The following is a 14,111-nucleotide window of genomic DNA, read 5'->3' on the forward strand; positions in this document are numbered from 1 at the left end:
CTGGTGGTAGGGCTGCTCTGCTTTTGGAGCAGGGCAGGGGAGGCTGCATTACAGCGTTGCCATTGGTCAAGGGAGCCTGGGTGCTTAACAATCACAACGCTGACTGTTCTTCCTCGCTTCCTGTTCCTCGAGTCCCACAAGGAGAGCAGGAGCAGAGACATGAGACCCTGCGGCTAAGTGTATGTGTGTGTGTGTGTGTGTGGCGCAATCCCGGGCCCTTCCCCGCGAGTCATGCCGGCCGCCACAGAGTAGATCTTTTGTATCCAGGCACAGCCCTCTAAATATCTGCTTTAAATAGGCCCAGTTATGCAAAATGGCAGTAGTAAATGGAGGCTCGAATGAAAACGGATCCACATTTAATTTTCCAATTGATCATACATTCCTTCTGATCTGTATTATAGCAAAGCTTAAAACTACTGAGCACATGTTTGTACCTTAATCTAACTAGATTCTCATGAATCCATGACAACCAGTGCTCTTTCTAGTTTAAATCCTGCTGTCAGAGAGGAACATCACTTTCTCTTTTAAGAACCACAGGTGGAGCTGCAGCCACGTTCGACCAGTATGATCTTTAGCTTGATCATTTTCCCCTTCTAATGAGATGAAATGTCCCTTTTAGTTTTTCTAATCCTTTCATTGTTTTGTGCCCTAGAGGTTATGCAAATACACATTCATCACACATCACCTGCATCGACATTGGAATGCATGAGAAATTATATTATTTTTTCCCCATATAGACTACTTATAAATCAATATCTAGAAATCCCTAGACACCAATCACTAAACAGAGAATAACCGTCTCGCAGACGACATCCGCCTCTTAATTAGGGCTACATTAACTGCTGGCACTGGGAGAAACTAAAGCTGTTCTAATTTAAAAGACCAAAATGATGCTTACATTTCTCTCACATACATCCCTTTTACACTAACGCCCATTGTGTTGTACTGTCTTTCAAAAATAACATTATTGGCTTCTCTGCCTTAATGTAAGCGTGACAAAGTAATTTAAGACCCAGAAAGTGGTGGCGTGCTTGTGTTTTCAGATTTAGGTGTTTGTATTTAAGGAATTAATCAGGCATCAGGAAAATCAAATAAACACAAATGACACACACTAGCGGTGATCCACGTGAGGCCAAAATCTCCAGGAAATATATGTAAATAAACATTAAGTTTTTAACCATCATCAGAGCCTCGTTAAATGGTGAATTTAAATTCTTAAAGATAACATTCTTAATCATTTTTAAAAATCAGTTTAAAAGCAGCAGATTGTTTTCTATTATGTCTGTGTGCATGCACAGCTACTCTTATGTGCTGAATAAAAATAAAAAGTGGCGTTTGTGTTTTTTCAGTTTGGCGGGTAATTCAATACTAGTTACCTAGCCCAATAGCTAGCACCAACATGTAGTCTTTCTTCTGTGTTAACTATTTGTTTCATATATTTGAAATGGTTTTTTTTGTCCTTTATGATAGAAGACTGTTCAGTTTGCAGGGCACTTGGGGTGCTCCTGAATTCGGCGAAGAGAAGAATTGTTTTAGTTTGCATTATTTAAAAAAAAAATCTTTTTTCTCCTTAGAAATCTATATCCCAAATTTGCATCACCATGGGCATCTTCGCCTTGTCGGCCTCAAGATATCGGTATGGAAACATTCAGAACGATGATGCTTATCAATAAGTTTGGTAGATTTATGCCTTAAATTTCAGAATACATTGTCATTTTGTTTTTCAGACTTTCACGTTCCCTCAGAATATTTAACGAACATTCACATAAGGGATAAGGTGAGTTTGGTTTTCTAGCCATAAAAAATAATTCTATGGAGCTTAAAGAATGGCCCGATTTATTTTGCATATGCGACCAATACCCACTATATCCGTCTAATCATATATAACATCCATAATGGGTAACTGTTTAACGTGGTCCGATACTGCCATCAAAGGGTTATGTGACATCAGAAACCACTAGGCAGATGGGTGAGTGGTTTGTACGTTTCTCCTGAACCCTTTGATGGCAGTATAGGACTATATCCTCATATTGCCTGTTATGTATTATTATAGTATTTGCTTTTTTTGTGAAAGGTACCTTGAAAAATGTGCTTTATTCAAATTTCAGCTGCCAATAGGCGGTTGAATGCAATTTGAATACTTACTTTTTATGAATAAAAGACAGTGAATAATTGTGACGGCTAGATGATTTGTGTGTTTCTGTGATTGCGGTGTTAATCACATAATTGTGGATTTACTACAATTGACACATAATTTGCCACATAAACTGCATAATCAGCTATTTTTACAAAAAAATTAGTTACTAGAAAAAATGGATGAATATAATACTGTAAGATAATGTCACATAATTTTCATATTTACCTCATAATTAAGAAAACCTTGCTGTAAAAGCTGGTCCTCCATGCTGTATAATCTGGTCCTCCATGCTGCGCACAAGTAGATCGGAGATTGGTATGGCTTTACAGTATCATTTGGGGCCTGTCCTTATGATGAAATCTGTATTTCACAGGGGCACTGGTGAAAAACATTACCATATTTCATGGTTAACTGCAACTGTGAAATATGGGTTTTTATACCACTGCTTTTGTGCAACAAATGCACTCAAACACGTAATATATACATTTGCAGGCATACACTATGTACGTCTTTGGGTGTTTATTGTGCATAATGCAGGTATTGATTTGAAACCCATATATGACATCTGTAAGATAGAGAAAATATGTAATGGGGTTGTGTAAAATGTATAAAATACTGTACAGGTATCTGTGAAAAACGGGGTCCATCGTATTAACAAGCATGCCAAAACATCGTGCTCTGCTGTACCGTTGTCAATACTTTAGTCATCATTCTAGTCATGAAAGGTAAACAAAATAAAACATTGTAATTCCCAGCAGTGCCTACTGTTAACTGCACCTTGCAGTGAATATTTCCCTTCCACAGACAGGGTGTGTTCAAGGAAGAGTGTGTTTGAGGCATGTGTGCTGTAAATACACATGCTCTGCATACTCCTGCCATCTAGTGTTGTGTCCGGAAGTTTGCAAATTGTTTTACTTCGCAGAAGTCTTTCCTAGTCACGAGGTAGGGTGACTCCTCCTTTCGGTGACAGTGCTCATGGGCATCAACTCCATTGTTAGATTGTTTTTTTCCGTCATCAGGTTCGGACGTGTATTTCTGCGCTCCAGTTTAAAACCGTTCTTAGGGTTCCCCTCGGTGCGCAATCATCTCTACCCTCGACTGTATTATTTTGTACGCGTTTCCCACAACTCCACGTATCGTTTTGGTCAACAAACTCTACTTTTCGATCGGAAAGCTTTGTGAACAGTGTTTGGGCCTAACCGCGTCAGTCCAGCTCTCTGTCGATGGAAAAGACACCGTTTAAATTCTGTCGTCTGTGCCACGCAAAGTATTTGCGCACTGACTCACACAAGGTGTGTAACTTGTGCTCGTCTCCGAAGCACAAAGAAGAAGACTGCGACGCTTGCAGATCGTTTCGGTCGAAGAAAAGCCTTTGTGATCGTCTGGCTCGACGTTGTGAGATGCAGCGTCAAAGCATTGAAGACACGCCAGTTATCTTCGGGGAAGAGTCCAGTCAAGAAGATATTGGTGTATCAGCGGCGGAGGAGGAAGAGGCCTTCTCCGTTCTGGAGTCTGATTTGGAGTGCGAGATAGACCTCGACGCCGAAGAACTTCCGCAGGGACAGGGTGATGTGAGTACAGTAGACCCTTTGCCCCATCAACCCATCACAATAACCTAAGGCTTCTGCACCACCTCTGCCTTCTTGCCAAGGTAAGCACAGAGACAACGTTTCTGATGCCCCGCCTTCCGGCTCGCCTCCAAAACACCCAGTCAAGCCTTCCGGCTTGGGACTGAGTCGACACAAACCGAAGCCCTCCAGTTCCAAGTAAAAATCTGGCTCAGAACCGAAATCCTCCAGGCCGAAAAAGAAGCCGCCTTTAGAGCCAACATCTTCCACACCAAAATGCCAGTCCGTATTGGCACCGAAATGCTGGCGCCAAAACCAAAAGATGTCAATTTCAATCCAAATTTGGACATTGTTCCACCGAAACTGGATCTCAAACAGAAGAGACTTTACATCAACCCAGAAACGGGTCATATGCATATCGAGCTGCCTCATAAACACAAGCTTCCTGATGAGGATAGTCATTACAAGATCCCTTTGAAAAAGACTGTTGGTACCAGCCCTTCTCATCCATCACCAGCAACCCCTCCACCACACTCTTCTCTGACTTTAAATCCTTTGCGCATCACACCTCAAGATTCACCACAATCTCAGCATAACGGGGACAATATTGATCACGGGGAAGCGCATTTACAGTATATCCATGGAGGGACTACACAATTGACCCTCCATTAGACAATGATCCAGACTGTTACCCTGCCAAACCATCTCCACCTGATGACAATGTATCTTATCAGGAATTCATTGCAAGGGCTGTAGAATACCATGGGGTGGCACTACGCAAAGAATCCTTAGAAGAGGATTTTTAGTTTGAGACATTAGGATCCACACTCAAGTCGACACAAACACTCCCAATGCTTAAAGGTATGATGAGAGACACTGACGAAATTTGTAAAGATCCTGTGCTTGCACTCACTGGTAGTGTCCAATGCTTGCAAACTAGCTAATTTCCAAACCTCAGGGGACGCTTCCCCTCTCCCCCAGACAAAGAACCCAAGCTAACACATGCTTCTGGCAAACACATAGCTGCTCAAGCTGCCTATCACTGGTGCATTGCAAACATGCAGGGCCTTTTAGCCAGATATGACAGGGCACACTGGGATGAATCAAAGGAATTGCTCCAATATCTCCCAGATGAGCATAAAGCAAAATCGCAAGACTTGGTAAATGAAGGAAAGCTAATTTCCAATTCTTCAATAAGATGTACTCTAGATGCTGCTGATACCGCAGCTATCATCTTACTCAATAGACATGCTTGGTTAAGGATTTCCGGGTTTAAGCCTTAAGTCCAACAATTTATTTTAAATGCACAGTTTGACAAAAAACATCTCTTTGGTCCTGAGGTCGATCTAGTGCTTGAGAAAATGAAAAAGGACACTGAAGTGGCTAAGTCCATGGGAGCGCTCCAGTCTCCTTCAAACAGAATCTCCTTTCGCTGCTCCTTTAACCGAGCAGGGTCCAAAACCACACCCTCAAAAAGCAGTGACTTCCCTGCGCTTCCCTCCGACCGTACCACACCTGTCGGGGAAAGACTTCAACAATTTTTCCCCATTTGGCAATCTTTAACAACCGACAAATGGGTGGTCGGAATTATCCAACATGGTTATTGCCTGGAACTTACTACCAATCCTCCAAACAGTCCCAGTACAGTACCAAGGTTCAGGGGTTTACTTTCTCTATTTTCTGATTCCCAAAAAGGACGACTATTCTGGATCTCCGAAAGTTAAACCAATATATACTGTCAGAGCACTTTCAAATGGTAACTCTTCAACAGGTACTTCCACTTTTAAAGAAGGGAGATTTTATGTCTAGTCTAGACTTATAAGACGCATATTTTCATGTTCCAGTTGATCCAGCTCATCTCACATAACTCAGATTTATGATAGCAGGCAAACATTACTAATTAAAAGTACTCCCGTTTGGAGTGACTACTGCTCCCAGAGTATTTACCAAATGCTTGGCAGTAGTCTCAGCTCATCTCAGAAAACAACATATTCACGTCTTCACCTACCTAGGTGACTGGCTTATCAAAGCCATCACTTACCAAAACTGTCTATGACACACTCAGACCACAATAGACCTACTTCATCAATTAGGCTTTATGGTCAATGTACAGAAATTTCACCTGCATCCTTCTCAGATGCAATCTTACCTAGGGGCCACTCTAGACATCAAAACTTTAGCCTCTCCCAGTGTAGCCCGAACTCACAACATTCAGTCTGATACTACAGTTTCAATCCAGCCAAAGATTACCAGCCAGAGTGTTCATGCAACTGATGGGAATTATGGCTTCTTGCATCGTAAGTGTTCCCCATGCTTCAGTTCAATAACTTTTATTCGATTATCAATTGTATAATCATTAAAAGTACATAAAAAAATTTCATCACAAACATAAGTTTAAAAAGATATACAAAGTTAAGGAACATACTTAACAAAGGTTTACAGTTTAAGTGTTTCTAATTAGTTTAAAAGTTTTTGGCGTAATATGATGGTTGCTTTAAGAAAAGTCACTATGAATTTAGCTTCATGTGGTGAGTTTAAAGACTGCAAAAAGAGAAATGCAGAGTAGCACTGTCTATGGCCACTGGTTCGAAGTAGCGGAATGATCCATGTTTTGCGTGGAAGTTTGTAATATTTGCAAAACAATGTAACGTGGATCGTTGTCTGTGGGGAGATTCCATCACACGGACAGTTCATTAGGTTGCGAGACCAGTTTTGAGGTTCCGGAAAAGAGACTAAGCGAAAAAAAAGTATTAAAACGAAATTTTGTTAATAAGAATTTCTCATGATTAGACAAAAAGTAGGACAGATATGGTTGCATGCCTTTGATAGGTTGTATTGCACAGATTTGTTCGTTTGATGGTTTTATGATCTCAACTTGATTTCGGAGCTCTCTCAGGTGTGTCAAACACAATGATTTTAGGCGTTTCCTGGAGATGTCTTCGATTGTAGCAGGATCTTCAAAGTAGGAGTTGCAACCAAGGTCGTTGAAAAAGTTCCGTACATAAGTCAACCATGGGATCTTATGCCAGTTACATAAGGCTAAACAGTCTGTGAGGAGGGAGCGTGTTAAGTGACATTCAGGTCTGGTCCATATACGTTGCCACAGTAGGATGGGTTGAGAGCGAATAGTGTCAGAAATATATTCCATACCAAGCTCACAGTGCGAAGCGAGAATCAGGGAACTTTGCGGAAGGGCTAAAACGTATTTAATAAAGCCATTCTCAGTTACTTGAAGATGGTAAATGTAAATGTAAATGTACAAGAATTTATATAGCGCAAATCACCAAGCGGTTTCTAAGCGCTTGCTTAGGGAACCCGTCCTGGTATTCCCCTGTGCGATAACCCCGGCAGGGTATCCACAAGGTGAAAGCCAGGCATCCCGCCGCGAGGGGCCGTTGTGGAGATTAAGCAAGCTATTGCCCAGAGTCGCAGAGTGTGAACCCGTGAATCGAGTAGGCACCGGAGCGAGAATTGTCGAGTCCATGGACATTTTAGGACTCAAGACCCCGCCGAGCCGGGAATTGAACCCTGGTCCCGGGCTGACCTCTGCTTCCAGGTCTGCCTCCTCTAACCAGTGAGCCACACTTCTCCACTTGAAGATGGTCTATGTGGCCATATCCCCATACGCCTGCTCCATAGGTGGCCACACTATGGCACTTGGCGTAATATATTTTCAAAAGTTCGGGTGGCGCGGGTTTCCCCAATTTTCTCGAAAAAGAGATCAGGGCCGAAGTTGCACGTCGAAAATGAAGGTTTCTGGTGGCAATGGCTTGACGCCAGGTTAACGTGTCATCCACCAGAATTCCCAGATAGGGGTAAATTGAGGTTTTTTCCAGTTTCGTCTTGTCCACAGTTATCGGTCTATGGTTTTTGACCCTGGGGCCAATGTGCATAGTAAAAGTTTTCTTTATGTTTATTTTGAGGCCAAGTGAGTCCATGAAGCTGCCGTATTTGTCTATTTGGATCTGAAGTTGATTCAAAGTACGGGCTAAGATGACTGAATCATCGGCATATAACAGTGTGGGTATCGGACGGTGGTTTATCTGGGGTAGATCCTGGCTCCCTTCCAGCATGGCCTGCTCTAGTCCATTGGTGTAAAGGTTGAACAGGAAGGGAGCAGTACGCAACCCTGTCTTACTCCCTTTGTAATTGGAAAAGAGCGGGACAACTCACCACTGGTACCAAATCTTACTCGCCCCGAGGCATTTGAGTAGAGTTCTCGTAGGAAAACTATTAATGGAGGGTCCACTCCAAGGTTGCTGAGTATTTCCCAGAGTTTCCCATGTTGGACGCAGTCAAATGCCGCACTAAGGTCGACATAGACGATGAAGATGTTACCTCCTTTGGCGCCGACATATTTCCCGGTCAGGAGGGCTAGATTGAGAGCCTGTTCCACGGTCCCAAGCCCCTTCTGGAAACCGTATTGCAGATCGGTTATGATGTTGTTTTCCTGGGCCCAAGATTGTAGACGGTCCAGGAGCACTCGACCTGCAATTTTGCCCATGGAATCCAGAAGGGAAATTGGCCTGTAACAGGCTGGATCGTTGCGGTCGCCTTTTTTAAAGATGGGTAAGAGAGTTGATGTCGACCATGACTGAAAGAGCCCAACCGAGGTTACTGCTGACATAACCCGGGTGATTATCGGTGACCAAAATTCTATGTTATGGAGGAAGATGTCCATTGGAACTCCATCGGGGCCCGGGGCTTTGCCTGATTTCGATGCCTTGATTGCTTTAACAACTTCACTAAGTTGAAATTGAGTGTTTATCGGATAGGAGTTGTTTGTCGATATATGGACTTCGCTTGTTTCTGAACCGATATCTGCCGTGACTTAGGAGGATGGACCAAAAGTTTTGGAAAAATGCGTGACCCAGTCATCTTCAGTTACTGCCACGTCTAGGTGTTGGCCTTCAGTGCTGTCGGCCAAAAAAGGAGATCTTATAACTTGCCAAAATAGGGCACTGTCCTTCCTTAGGCTGCTGTCATGCAGTTGTGACCATAGGTCATGCTTGATTTGTTTTTTACGTTCCCTCCTGACTAAATTGTATGATTTTCTTAGGTTGGAAATTTCCACTTGGTCTCTTATGGGTCTATGCAAGGCTTCTTTTAGGGTTGAAAGGGCCTTCCGACAGGCTACGTCGAACCATCTCATGGTAGAGGGCTTATTGTTCTTTAGTTTGACGAAGAGTTCTTTACTTATTGTCTCTTGGATATTGTGAAAGCTACTAACGATTATTTGTGGTGTCGTCTCTAAGGACGTGCATTCCAGTATCCAATGCTTGGATTTTTCAAAGATCCTCTGTGTCGTCTCTACCGGGTCAATCTTGGCCCATTTGACCGTGTAGCCATTCAGTTTATTCATAGTAAGCGAATGCTGATTTAAAAGACTTAATTTTACAGGGTGAGCATTTACCAATTTTTTAGTGATTCTTACAGTGAGTGGATAGTGGTCGCTCATTACATTTGTCCCAGTTGCAAAGTCTGTTAGTTGCCCCTTCAGTGAGTGGGAAGATAATATGTAGTCTATGGTTGTTAGGAAGCCTCTTCCGTGAAAAGTTGGCAAGAAGTCTTGCTGTGGGTCTAGTAGTTCGTTTGCAAAGTCCAAGTCTAAAGAGAATATAATCTCGTTTAATTTGTTTCCACATATCGAGTGGGCGAAGTGGGGCATGGGGCTGCCATGTTCATTTTGCAACCCACAGATTCCTCTTTTATGGCTAGGGCACAGAGGGAGGTTAAAAAAGATCCCCGAATCACCACCAACTCCGAACCTCGCGAGGAAGATTTCAAGGAATATATAGATCCTCTTGAGGAGGAGGTAGCCTCTCAAAATTTAGAGGACACCTGGAACAACCTCGACACCGAAAGCCTTGAGTAGGAGATGTGCTGCTATCCATTGAAGGCATCACCACCAGATGATATCACCTTCTACAATGGTATAACTGCCAACAGGAGAACAATCCAAAAGATGAATTTCTGCAAAATTCTATTTAATAACAACTGACATTGTTACATTCCAATTGTGGAAAAGGGATTTTTGCCTGACTGGACCCACTAGCGCCTAAATACGTGATCACTCCGGGAATAGTGGGGCATATCACAGCCCTCATCTTTTCACACGACTGACAAGTCTATTATGGGAGGATACATGCTGAAAACATCCTTCTGCGATCTACTTTTTCTATCAAGAACATTTCCCATGACTGGCCGGTAACTGACACAATAACATAACATAACATGTGTATTTGTAAATCGCACGTTTACCCGTAGGTTGGTCTCCCATTTCTGTTATGTAAACAAAGTTTTTTTCCCCCATATTTTGCACTATCCAAATCTTTTGGAACAACAGTTTTCGTACGTATAAGCCTTGAAGAAGTTACAATCGTAACAAAACACCTGTCGGCTGTTTCCATGGTTGCCAACAGGGAAGTTGTATGAATAGGACCTCCGTTGGACAACCAGCGAAAACAACACGATCTATTTCTCTGCTTTTGGATTGCACCTTGAACATTGGGTTTCCACAATTGGAATGTAACATTGTTAATTGTTATTAAATAGAATTTTGCAGAAATTCATCTTTTGGATTGTTTTCCTGTGAGCAGTTATATTGTTGTTGTATCATACATTGGTTACTCTATTAATAATAGTGACACGAAAAATTTGGAGAGAGCCGATGTATAATTGTTTTGTTAAGATTTGCTCAAGAGTTTGGTGTTACTTCTGTGTGGTGACATCCGTGGTAGTGGGGTGTTTTGTGTATTGTTATATTGTTACCTTGAGTGGCACGAATACTGTTATTTGGTTACAGACCAGATTAGACAACATATCACTTGGAATTGATGTGCTACTCTTTATACCACCACTATCTCCTTTTGTGTTTTTGTGCCTTCTACAATGGGCTAGTTAAGAGGACAGCAGACACTTTTGGAGTTCCCCTCAAAGAGGAAAAGGGGGACACATGTTTCACTAGGACCAGCCAACAAGGGGACACAATACTTACCAATGTTAGCAAGCATCATAGACCAGGGCAAGAAAGCATTTAAGGAACCAGCCTCAAGCAAAGGGGTAACTCCATAGGTCTAGAAAAAGTACAAAGCCTCCTCCAAGGACCCTAAATATATTCAAGGGAACACAGTGCCTGACTCCATCTTAGTCACCACAGCCAGGAGAAGAGCTAACACACTCTCTAACACTGGGCATCCACCAGAAATAGAAAGCTAAAGAATGGATATGGTGGGAAGGAAAATGAAGAAGGAGGCAGCAACGCAGTGGTGCATCGCAAACTCTAATGCCCTATTGAACAGATACGGCCACCAGCAGTGGGAAGACCTAGAGCAGTGCATTAACAAGCTCCAAGCTCCCTGAAGAGGACAAGAAAAGAGCAAAATCTATTGTCCAAGAGGGCATAAACATCGCAAATACTTTCCTTAAATCTGCACTAGATGCAGCAGACACTGCCAGCAGACAAATGTGAACAGACACCACCCTAAGAACACCTGCCTGGCTCAGAATCTCAGGGTTCAAACAAGAGGTTGAAACCTCCCTCATCAACAGGCCTTTCACAGGGGAGGCACTGTTTGGATAGGAGGAAAACAAATCCCTCCAACAAATCAAAAAAGATAATGAGACCGCAAGAGCAATGGGAGCCCTGCAGTAAAGGGGTACCTTCAAAAGAGGGGGCTTCAACAACAGAAAGCCCTCAGGAAAAGATACATTTGGCCAAGGACAGCAAATGTCACAGCAGCAACAAGGCCAGGTTTATGCAGGCCAAACCAGATACCAAGGTTGGCAGCAACAGCCCTTTCGAGGAAGAGGCAGGGGCAGAGGCCAACCCTCTAGAGGAAGAGGAAATGTCTCAAATTGACTACCACACAGTGGGGGGGTAGAATATCCCAATTTTTACAACAGTGGCAAAACATCACAACAGACAATTGGATTTTAAATATAGTAAGATACGGGTATTGCACAGAGCTCACAAAGACACCGCCTGCAAACCTGCCAAAAATAGGAAAATTCCTAAAGTCGGAACTCACACAGTGAAATTCGGAGATCAAGGACCTACTCCAAAAAACAAGCAATGGAATTGGTACCAAGACAAGAGCACTTCAAAGGAAATTACTCTACCATATTTCCTAGTGCCCAAACAGGACCTATCACTAATTCTAGACCTAAGGTTCATAAACAAGTTCATTTTAACACTTTTCAAAATGTCCACTCCCCAAGAGATAATCCCTCAAATTCAAAAAAGGATACTACATGGCAACAATAGACCTTAAAGACGCCTACTTACACATCCCAATGAACAAAAAAAGCAGAAAGTACCTACGGTTCCTACACAAGGGAGCACACTATCAGTTCAAAATACTCCCTTTCGGAATAAAGTCAGTGCGCCACGCCTTCACCAAGAGCCTGGCCACAGTTGTGGCACACCTGAGAAAGGAGGGAATGCACGTTTACCCCTACCTGGACGAATAGCTCATTAGGGCAAACACAAAACAAAGCTGCCACAGTCACATTCAGACAACTATCAACACGTTACATGAACTAGGGTTTTCAATAAACCTCAAGAAATCATCCACAAAACCAAAAAGAGAAAAGACTTTCCTATGTGCAAGACTGGACTCCAAGAACGCTCAGGCGTACCCGACGCAAAAGAGGATACAAGCAATAACACAAGAAACATCCTCTTTACCATAAGGGTCAATCTCTGACAGTGAGGAGAGTTATTAAACTTATGGGCATGATGGCATCATGCATCCCACTCATCCCTCAAGCTTGACTACATATGCGCCCATTCCAGGAATGGCTAGCCAACAACTGGTCTCAAGCCACAGGGAGTTGGGAGGATCTAGTGGTTGTTGCACACAAGCTGCAAGCAGATATACAATGATGGGCATCCAACAACATAATAGGCAGACCTTTCAAGGACCAACTCCTTCTGTGACAATCACTACAGACGCATCCTTCAACGAATGGGTAGCGCACTGCAAACTACTGAAAGTACATGGTCAATGGAACAAACCGGATTCCATAAAACACATCAACTACTTGGAAATGAAAACTGTGTTCGAGGCATATGAGCTGCACATCTCACACTATGCATAGATCGCCATCTGGTGTTGGGCCCAGATGTTTGCAGTTTGTTATTGTCTTGGAAAAGTCTTTAGAAGTCACGAGATGGGTGACTCCTCCTTTTGACAATAGTGCGCATGGGCATCGACTCCATCTTCAGATTGGTTTTTTCCGCCATCGGGCTCGGATATCTTCCACACGTTCCAGTTCGGTATCGTTACCGAGTGAACTTTCGACGCGTAATCCTTACCCAATTCTTCGGTATTGTCTCGATCGCATTTCCCTTTCGACGCGCATCTCTTCAAACTTATACTTCGGTTTCGGGTATCGAAGCAGGCCTTCGGGCCTAGCTGCGCCATCAGACCTTCGTGGCTCAATAAAAAGGACTCCATTCAAAAAATTTCCTCAGTGTGGATCCAAGTTTCCAAACGCCGATCTGCATGAGGTGTGTAACCTCTGCCTTTCATCTGAACATGAGGCCAAAGACTTTCCGGCTTGTGCCTCTTTCCACTACAAGAAAACCATCAGAGATCATCGAGCTCGAAGAAGCATGGCTCGATCATCAACATCGATATCGGACAACATCTTCCAGGAGGGCGTCTATGTACCAGAGCAGGAGCGGATGGAAGAAGGAGTCTCCGAGGCAGAAGAATCCGTCGTTGAAGACATCACCCCGGTGCAAAGGGTCATAAGTACTGACGTCGACCTCTCCCCCCCCCCACCCACCCACCCATCCAAAGGCTTTGGTAAGACTTTCACCTTTGGCCCCAGGTGCACACCATGACAAACCTTCACACGCCCCACCTTCGGGCTTGGCAAAGAATTCCACAGTTAAGCCTTCAGGCCACACTGGATCGAGTGAGCCTACCCTCGGTGCCAAAATTCCATCCTCGGCACCGACCAAGGAGAAACTAAAAGTGAAACCAAAAGACAAACCATTGTCTTCGTCGGCGCCGAAGCCAGGTCTGACACCGGCGCATTCGGCACCGAAACCAAAAGACACTCAACCTTAGGATCCGAAATATTCCTTGGAACTAAGGAAGCCACCGGTTCCAAAAGCCGCTACTGAACCTTTGGATCCCAAAAAACCATTGGAACCGAAAAAACAATTGTTCCAAAAACACCCGGCACCTCCGATCCGAAAAAATCATCAGAGCCATACAAACAATCAGTTCCGAAGACTCCATCCAAATCTTCGGAACCCACAAAACCTTCTCAAACGAAGCCAAAAGAGCCTAAAACTACTCCAAAGACTGTGCCGCATAAGCATTCGGACCTCAAAAAATTGGCGCGAAACACCACGGCTCAGAAGAACAGCCTTTCAGCCTCATCCTACA

The 14,111-nt window shown here is 43.4% G+C and overlaps 1 protein-coding gene across 10 annotated transcripts in view; it reads left to right on the top strand.

Annotated features, from left to right (window-relative positions):
• The window catches only part of CNOT2 (CCR4-NOT transcription complex subunit 2), a 427,872-nt gene that overhangs the window by 345,900 nt on the left and 67,861 nt on the right, over positions 1 to 14,111 (top strand). For all 10 annotated transcript variants that reach the window (XM_078673911.1, XM_078673914.1, XM_078673916.1 and 7 more), the window contains exons 12-13: positions 1,575 to 1,636; positions 1,728 to 1,777. In XM_078673911.1, the coding sequence (XP_078530037.1) occupies positions 1,575 to 1,636; positions 1,728 to 1,777 (112 nt within the window). The remainder of the gene's footprint in view (positions 1 to 1,574; positions 1,637 to 1,727; positions 1,778 to 14,111) is intronic.

The sequence above is a fragment of the Lissotriton helveticus genome, chromosome 1_1, assembly GCF_964261635.1.
Source record: "Lissotriton helveticus chromosome 1_1, aLisHel1.1, whole genome shotgun sequence".
NCBI lineage: Eukaryota > Metazoa > Chordata > Amphibia > Caudata > Salamandridae > Lissotriton > Lissotriton helveticus.